Here is a 9,567-nt window from a genome sequence, read left to right as displayed (position 1 = left end):
CCTGAGGGTCACATTTGTTTTTGACCAGAATTCTCATTTTCCAAACTTGTTACATCTTGGAAATAAACATGTTTTTTTTTGTTACTGTGCCTTTAAGAGTGATAAAATCATAACAACAGCAATGCTGCTACTATTACTGGGCCATTCTACAGAAATGTCCATTTTCCACAGAAGTGTCCCTAGCGTAACACAAGATAAACATGTTAGAGTCACCATTTTTTTTACATTTTCAAATAAAACAATAAGTTATTTTAACATTCAGTCCTTCTTGCTCCATCAACTCAGCAATATCGGTTTTTAAATCAATTATCTAGACTTCCAAGCGCCACCGAAGTGCTCGTCCTCACAGTCACGGGTGAAGGGCCACAACTTTTTCTGCAATTTTCACTACAGTAATCTATACACGACTATGAAATGCCAAACAAATAATATAAACTATATCATGAAAGTTCCCCAGGAGTTGCGTCACTGGTGTTACAGTGTAACAAAAAATCTCGTGTTTTGAAATAAAAGTCACACTGATGACATCACTCGACTTCCTTTTACCTGTTTTCTGAGGATCTATGAAGAAAAGCACACGGGGAGTCCGCTGCGTCTTTCAGTTGTCCGATTTTTTTCACTTTGCCCATGATTTCAGCTGAGGTTGGAGCCAAAGTCAGTGGTGTGAACAACTTTATTCTGAGGTAATTGTGGAAAAATAGAATACAAATGGATTAAATCACGTATTTTAGCAGATATTCCATGATTGACAACATGTGGCTTGACGCTCTGTAGCAGCACTTTAGTAAAATGCAATTTTCATCAGCAATGTCCCTGGCGTTACCGTCACTGGCGTTACCTTTCTTATATGTAATACCAATCACGATAGGTAACACCAGTGACACCTATGGAGAGATAGAGAAGTGGACATTTCTGTAGCTACTGCTCCTCCTCCTCCTCCTCCTACTATTACTACTACTACTACTACTACTACTACTACTACTACTACTACTAATAATAATAATAATAATAACAACAACAACAACATGTAGCAGCACAGTTCTTTCCAGACAGGCGATAAAGCTCAGTTACAGCGATAAAAGAAAATAAATGTAATGTTAGAGGTGTGATTTTATCACTGTTACAGTTTTTAAATGGCTGCCCTGTATCAAAACACAGCCCTCACCTAAACACTCCTTATAACCTCAGTGTCAGTGGGCGGGGCTAAACTACTGTATAGTATTGTAACTTGTGTATGTAAACGTGTTGGCATCATAAAACCCCCAAACCCTATATATCCAGGTATGAGCTGTGAGTGGACGGCGTATTTTGAAACTTTCACACTTTACATCCCACAATAAACTACTAAAAAACATTTTCCAGGCGCTTTTCGCCACAGAAATGCTCGGTGTGGCAGCTCGTTTGCGGTCCGGGTGTTTGACGTGGGGTGACAGAAACGCTGCACTGTCTCTTTAAGAGCGAGCGGATATTTAGTCCGGCGAGGGCGCAGCGCTCGGCACAGCACCGAGCGGCGAGCCGACTGAGGGAACTCGCTTTCCTGTCGAAAGAGGGCAAAAATTCGCCCCGACTGACTTTATCCTTCAACTTTTGAGGGGAATTCGGAGTCGATGAAGGAGTTTAGCCTGGCGCTGACGCGTTTCCCGCGACTTCTTTACCGTTTCGGCCGGGCTTCTCCGTCGCTTGACACCAGGAAGCGAACAGGTGAAACGCACCTGCTCGGGACCGTCATGAGTGTCGTGTGAGGAGAGAAACTGCGGTGAAACCTCCGGAATTCTGGCTCGTTTTGAGCGCTGAATGAGCCGCGGCATGTTCCCCTGCGCGGCGGAGTGGAAGCCCTGCTGACTTCGCCGACGAGCTCGACTCGCCTGTTTGTTTGTTTGTTTGTTTGTTTGTTTGTTTTCTTGGTCTCTCTCTCAACCCCTTAAGCCCTGTGCGGGAAGGGAAAGGGAGCAGAACCTGGGCGAGAAAATAAGGTTTAATGGGAAACCAAGTGGAAAAACTGACCCATTTGACTTACAGCGAAGTTCCCACGGCGGACCCGAACGGATACGAGCCGGAGGACGACTGTCCGCGGATCGGCGTGTCGTACATCTTTTCCAATGACGACGAGCAGGAGGACCACGACGTGGAGAAGGACGACGAGGGGAGCCAGTACGACGGCAGGAACGAGCTGGAGTGCGCCGTGTTTTACCGCGACGAGTGCGTGTACGAGAGGAACCCCAGGTCCATCGAGATGGCCACGCAGCCCTGCGAGCACCTGCTGAACGAGTGCAAAGCCGGTGACCTGCTGGAGTTCGTGGCGGCCGGCCAGTATCCACACTGGGCCGTGTACGTGGGGGACTTCCAGGTGGTCCACCTGCACCGGAGCGAGATTAAGGTGGACTTTCTCGTGGACGCCAGCCAGGGCAAACCAGGCCGAGTCGTGAACGAGCTGTACAAGTTCCGGCCCCTGCGCCCGGACGCTGTGGTCCAGGCGGCGATGGATCAAGTCGGAGCCAAGGACGGTGATCTGTGCTGGAGGAACTCCGAGTGTTTCGCCGCCTGGTGTCGCTTTGGCAGGCGGGAGTTCAAGACCGGCGGCGAGATCCGCATCGGCAAGCAGCCGTACAGGATGAAGCTGCAGCTGAGCGAGAAGAAGAGCCACGTGTTGGAGTTCCAGAGCCTGGAGGACTTGATCATGGAGAAGAGGAGGAACGACCAGATAGGGCGGGAGGCGGTGGTGCAGGAGCTGGCCAACCATTTGAACTGCAGCGAGGAGATCGATGGCCATTATGGTTGTAACTGATGAGGCAAGCGTTTCCCAAACTTCCAGCCCTGGAGGCCCTACCTGAAGCCCTACCTGCCCGTTTCCTGCTGATTCAGCCCAAAGAAGGACTTGATCACAGAGTAACGAATGACTCGGGTGGAGCAGAAGCACAGAACTGTGAAATGCAGGTGGAGTACAGTCGGTGCGTGACCTGGAGCGTGTAGAAAGTGGGCCTCAGAGATGATCGTCACCTTTAATGAAGTAAAAGAAAGTAGAATCTGCTTTCTTTCCTGTAACGTCTCAACCAAGTCTGTGCCCCGGGCGTATTATTGAGTTATGTAGAGAAAGACGTGTAGCTCACGATTTTCAGTTTGATTCATGAAACTGGGCTTATGGTGTGAAAATGAGGCTGGAGCGATGTGGTGTTGATGTTCACACTGTGCAATTACATTATATTATGGCATAATTCATAAAATGAGTTCTTCACAATGCACTGTCACAGTTTATGTGCATTATATCACGACTGTACGATGCATTGTTACACCCCTATCTAGGCCCCCCCCCCATCCCCCGACTCCTAGTGGGCAAAAAGCAGCATAAATAGTGATATAAGGCAGCCAGTATAAACTGTAGTGGGCCCGGACGCTATGGGGCCACCTGCACTGTCAGTCCTGGTCCTGGGGTGACCCGTATATTTTCGCTGTATTTCAAGTCGCTGTAAAACAAGTATTTCCCAGATTATCCAGGCAATTGTGAAGCGTTGCTACTGGTCCAATTATCATGACACAACTTGAAGTGCATCTGTTGTATGTAGAAAACGAAACGTTTTGGGCGGCGACAGGCTGCTGGTGTTATCCTTGCTCTAACAAACCAGATCCATCTAATTAGGGTGTGTTCGAGCAGGGAAAACACTAAAACGTGCTTCTAAAAGGACTATTTAAAGTTCAGGTTTGGGATTATTTCACAAAGCAGGGCTTCTCAGTAAAGCTGGATAAACCAGCCTTATCCACAGTGTTGGTTGTACAGTATGAATGCTCCTCAAACGATCCGGCTAACGGAGAAAGCTTGCTTTGTGGGATTGAGTTGGGAAATACTGGCTTTGGGGTTTTGATCCGAGTCCTTTGGGACTCTTGTTTGTCCGCCTGAGCCAAGTAAGGGCTGTAGAGCAGCGTTTTCCATCTTCAGTCCTGTAGGCTCAACCTGGTGTGGTGATGAGTTAAGATGCTGGGAAAACCCACCATCACGCAGTGTAGACGGACTGCAGGACTGGAGATGGGAGGCACCAGCGTAGGTAAAAGTGAAGGGTTTCCGTGTGGGCAGCTTGTACAGAGATGCCTCGGAGTAGTCATTGCTAAAGGTCAACGACTGAAAGATTCCAAGTTCTCGGCCGAGTCGGAAACTTTTTCTATGGTAGTATTTGCAGCAGAAATATATGCACCTTTTATAAATCTGACACTTTTCTACTCATTTAAACGTTCCTTATTCTTTCAGATTTCCGAAGGCAGTGAAGGTCTGTTGTGCTGAACGCTGACAGCCTTTTCTGTGAGGCCTGTGAAGCATCTAATCCTGCATTTCTTTGGAAACAGTTTGTCATTGTTATTTTTGTATGCAGACCCATAGCACAGTCCGTCTCACTGGATCAATAAAGCATGTGTTTATTTTCACTACTCAATAGTTCTTATTTCTTGCTTACGCTCATGTTCATGCTACCATTTTGATCATGTAGTAGCCTGGGAATGCTCTTTTTATCAGCCTAGGAATGTTCACATTTTCCTTTCACCTATTTATCGTCCGTGGGGGGAATTTTTCATTTTTTTCCGAAAGTGACGCAGAGATGGTGATTGGGTGTATTTTAACCTTTCTAACTCCTTGAGACCACCGGTGGTTCCAAACCGCACCTCGTCATGTTCTTCATAACGTTCATATTCCACAAGCTCCATTCAGAAGCTGGGCGTCGTGTGAGGCTGTAGCTCTTCTCTCCAGTCTAATAGACGGTGATGTCATTTTAAACCCTTATAATAAAAGAAGCTGAACTTTGTTTTTCTACTGAAAGTCGACCCGTTTTTCCCCAAATCTGGGCTCTAAACTATAAACAGATGGCGTCTCTTCAGTGATCTGCTCTGGAAACATTACTTTTATGAAATACAAAGAGCGTCAGAGATTTTTGGCTTATTTGTAAATTGTAAGCGTATAGAAATATGTGTAGATCATAAAACACATTCTGTTCGTTTGAGGGGAGATTTTACCAAATCAATCAGTTAACCTTTATTTTGAATATGAGGGGCAGCCCTCATATTCAATGTAGCCGAGCATTTACAAAAAACAGGGATTGACATGACAAAGAAAATAACTACATCTAATTTTAAATTAAAAGGAAAGTTAAAATAACAAAGATAAAAATAGATCAAAATAAAACTTGAGGTTTAGATGATAAGAGATTAAGATCAAAAGATTAATAAAGTAATAATACAGTAATACAAATTAAAAGTAATGATACAAAACTATTAAAATGAGAGAAGAACTAAGAGAAGAACTAAAACAAAAAATAAAAGTTAAGAATAAATAAGATTAAGTAAAACAGGTACAGGCTCTCTGAAGGTGAACCCAAATAATTTCCGTTTACGTCATGCAGTTACCGAGTATTTTGCCTCAATTCAGTGTCAATTCAGATGGACAAAGCAAAATATTCCCTAGCATAATATAATATAATAATGTTAACATATATATATATAAAACATAATAAAAAATGTTTAAATGTTCTGTTTACTCCAAGAATGCTGCATCTGAATCTACGCAGAACATAATGTAGTGCAATTCAACAAAGCCATGTACAGTCAACTGCATCAGTGCTTGTTGGAGTGCGACTTTGGATTGGATGGCGTTTTGATATTTAGAGAAGAAGCCATGAACACAGTGTCCAGTTTATCAAGCATACCTACTTTAGGTGTATAAATTGCTGATGTGTGCTCTTCTGTAGCTCAATAAACAATCAAAATGTACATGTATTATCCCCTCACCCTGTCCACCATATATGGACTTCCATAGAACCACTGCTGTCTAGGTATGGCTGGTGGACCTCAACAAAGCTGGTACGTGTGGTATTACTGGGTTGAGACAAGCCTCAGCGCCACTGCAGGGTTGTGTAAGAACATCGAGCCAATAGTGTTCTGACCACTGATAAAAGGCGAGAAGATGACGAACATGTGTGGTGCATGGGGGAAGGTGAGCTATAATGTGGTGACTATATTTTGGTTTTCAGAAGAAGAGGACACTGGGGGCAGGAGGGGCATGGGGTGGAGTGTAGAAAGCAAACGTCAACATGAAAGCCAAGACATTTTAGGGAATTTAGCACTCCCTGACTGATGCTGTGTTTAGGTCTCAAAAAGAGGGCAGGGGCCCATTGCCTTACCTTAAATTATCGTAAAGGAAATGACGGTGAACTTTGCTACGCTTGAGGGATTGTTGTATGATGATTTCACGTAAGGAAACACTTAAATAGCACTTGAGCACCTGAGCATTTCATGAGCTTATGTTATTTGCAATGAAACAAGCAGTTGGGAAGTGATTTTTAAGGCCTACCGATACGCTCAGAAAAGCTTATAGTGACATTGTGTTGTAATTCATCGTGATAATGATATATATTGTCGCATTGCCCAGCTCTACTGTACCACAGTGGTCTGATCCTGGATAGCGGCCTTCCTGCAGGCTTTATCTCCAACCACAGTCCGTCTACATACTGTGTACTTAGCTGACTTGGTGGTCAAACCAGTAGGAGGGCAGATCTCCAGGAGGATGGTTGGTGACCATCAACAAAGCGTACTGATAAAGTAGCTGTACTGACAAAGCAAAGCTTTCTCTCGTTGTTGGCATTAGTGAAAAGCAGTTCCACAACTTTTATTAGAGGAAAAGAATAACAGACTAGGAATTTGTTTTCTGGGACATGACTTACATTTCGCAACCACTGCCAAAATCATATTACACTTTTCAGATGTTTCTGACAGCCCTGGACATCAAGTGCTCATTAGAAACAAGTTTCTTCCCCAAGTCTACACATAGATCTAGCAAACTGGGAGACTTTGTTGTGTGAAATTGTTTAAATGGAAGGCAAAACATTAAGAGCCAAAGTACTTTTGTCTCGGGTGTGGAAAATTTTGTAGGGCTTCTTTTGGTTCTGCATTAAGAAACTAGCGAATAACACAGCACGGGGGAGGCGGGTCTCAGTGTTTTCCATGACTTACCACACCTGAGCCAACTCATCAGCTTGCACTCAAATATGTACACAGATCAAGCATAACATTATGACCACCTCCTTGTTTCTACGCTCATTGTCCATTTTATCAGCTCCATCTGTTTCTCTGATACTTTGTTAGCCCACTTTCACCCTGTTCTTCAGTGGTCAGGACCCCCACGGACCCTCACAGAGCAGGTACTGTTTGGGCGGTGGATCATTCTCAGCACTGCAGTAACACTGACTGAGAATGATCCACCACCCAAACAGTACCTGCTCTGTGAGGGTCCATGGGGGTCCAGACCACTGAGGAACAAGGTATGCAGAGAAACAGATGGACTACAGTCTGTAACTGTAGAACTACAAAGTACAGCTATAAAGTATGTGGAGCTGATAAAATGGACAAAAAATCGAAATAAAAAATACTGTGTCAGTTACTAATTTAGGACATTGTTTCGTTTCTTCTTCTTCTTTCGGCTGCTCCCTTTAGGGGTCGCCACAGCGGATCATCTGCCTCCATCTTGCCCTATCCACTGCCTCCTCTACTTTTACACCAACCATCTCCATGTCCACCTTCACTGCATCCATAAACCTTCTCTGAGGTCTACCTCTTCTCCTTTTACCCGGCAGCTCCATCTCCTACATTCTTTGCCCAATATATCCACTATTCCTCCTCAACACATGTCCAAACCATCTCAACCTGGCCTCTCTGGCTTTATCTCCAAACTGCTCCACCTTCACTGTCCCTCTGATCTGCTCATTTCTAATCTTGTCCATCCTTGTCACTCCCAACGAAAATCTCAGCATCTTCATCTCCGCCACCTCCAGCTCAGCCTCCTGTCTTTTAGACAGAGCCACAGTCTCCAAACCATACATCATAGCAGGACGCACTACTGTCTTGTAAACTAGGACATTGTTTCGTTTAAGTTCATTAATTGCAAGATTTTATTCTAGGTTATATTGGGCCGTTAATATTGGATGGAAATTCGTACACAGTGTAAACACCAGCTGGTGTTTCCAAAATACGGAGATACAAAGTTTTGTAGTGACAGAGCTGATGTGCTACATTAGACTGCATTGGCCTACATGCAGACAAAGGAAACGCCAGCATATGTGACAGGAAACTATAGAACATAAAGTGTTTTAGAGAGGTGTTCCGCCACCACAAGCTGCGAGAACAGTTTCAGTGTACCTTTGCATAGATTCTCTGGAGCTTCAGGAACTGCACTAGCATCACAGTCCCCCAATGTGTGCTTTCGACCACAGTTTCCAACCCTGTTTACTGAAGTCTTTCCCGTAGGCCTAAAAGTAGATGTCACTTTAGTCACTGTTTCTGCTGAAACTCTCACCAGTGAAGCAGTCTTCCTGCCCCTAAAATGAACCCTCGCGCAAACAACTCATTCTTTTCTTCTTGCCCTCTTGATCCAAAACCGAGGTCAGCTGGGCCTTGTCAGCATCACCCCACATGTTTAATGATACTGGGGGCATCACTTTATATATTTCTCCACTCATTTATTCAGGTTTTTCCTTTGTCACTCATCAGTACATTACATAACATCTCAATGCTGTCAGATCAAAACTTGCTTTTATTTTCATTTTTTTTTAACTGTTTGACAATGTGACGTTTCATTATAGTTGAAAGACACAAATTTTCCCAATTTTCTACATAGTCATAAGGATGTAAACACCCATTCAGAGAGGTTTGATGTGAAATAGGCCTGTATATCTCTATTGTTTGAAGAAAACCTTGTATCTCCACACTGAACTTTACAGGAGAAGGAAAAAACCTACTTTACTTTTAATGTAAGTCAATGGAACCAGGCGTCTTTCCGAGTCATTTTGGGTCATTTCTTTTAGTCCGTTCATTATGAAATTTGTACACAGTATAAAGGGTAACAGGTATTTTCATATTAAGTCAAAAACAGAAAAACGTCAAAAACGGAGATACGAGGTTTTCCTCTGAAAGCAGCGATATGTTCATGGCAGTGGTGATAGGAACCAGATGTCAGAAGCATCTAATACATCTAATAGCTACCTCACCTCACCATAAATACTAACAAATCTGCTGCCTTATGGCTGAGACATTGTTTACCATAGTTGTGTTATAATCCTTTGGCCTAAAACTCATGGTGGAGAGGTTCATGCAAGGCCATCGTAAGTTAAAATAGTCCCTGAAGAAAGCATAATTTGGATTAACCATTATTTTTTCATTAGCAACATTAAATTCAAAACCTCAGAAGACATGTGGATTCAGTGGGGGTGCTCAGTAGTAAGTAAAATGCCTACATTCATGTCGCTGAGATGACAGTGATGATATATAATATTTGTCTTCAGTTTATATTTGGATGCTGCTGTGTTCCTCCATGACCTGGGATTGACTCTTCAGGGATCTTGCTGTGAGGAGCTGCCAGTGAGACACATTAGAAGGCAGAATGTCAGACTAGCTTGCATACAGCGGCTTCATGACACCAGGTTGAAGATTCCCAAAGCTGGCGCAATCTGTAACGTGACGTTGCCTAAGGAGGTCTCTGTTTACCCAAAGAAGAGAGGATTTATCTGCTGCTGGAAAAGTTGACTGTGTTCCCAAGATAAG

General features: G+C 43.8%; 1 protein-coding gene across 1 annotated transcript; it reads left to right on the top strand.

Annotated features, from left to right (window-relative positions):
* Positions 1-1,481: 1,481 nt before the first annotated feature.
* lratd2b (LRAT domain containing 2b) lies at positions 1,482-4,413 on the top strand. The gene has a single exon (XM_017702092.2). It carries the CDS (start codon positions 1,979-1,981, stop codon positions 2,783-2,785), a length of 807 nt encoding a protein of 268 aa, XP_017557581.1. The 5' UTR covers positions 1,482-1,978; the 3' UTR covers positions 2,786-4,413.
* Positions 4,414-9,567: the final 5,154 nt, after the last annotated feature.

This window comes from Pygocentrus nattereri, chromosome 3 (genome assembly GCF_015220715.1).
Source record: "Pygocentrus nattereri isolate fPygNat1 chromosome 3, fPygNat1.pri, whole genome shotgun sequence".
NCBI lineage: Eukaryota > Metazoa > Chordata > Actinopteri > Characiformes > Serrasalmidae > Pygocentrus > Pygocentrus nattereri.
This window is presented reverse-complemented; position numbering and strand designations above follow the sequence as displayed.

Bases quoted from the DNA above. Each gene is read 5' to 3' on its own strand.
- lratd2b (XM_017702092.2), top strand. From the start codon at position 1,979: ATGGGAAACCAAGTGGAAAAACTGACCCATTTGACTTACAGCGAAGTT.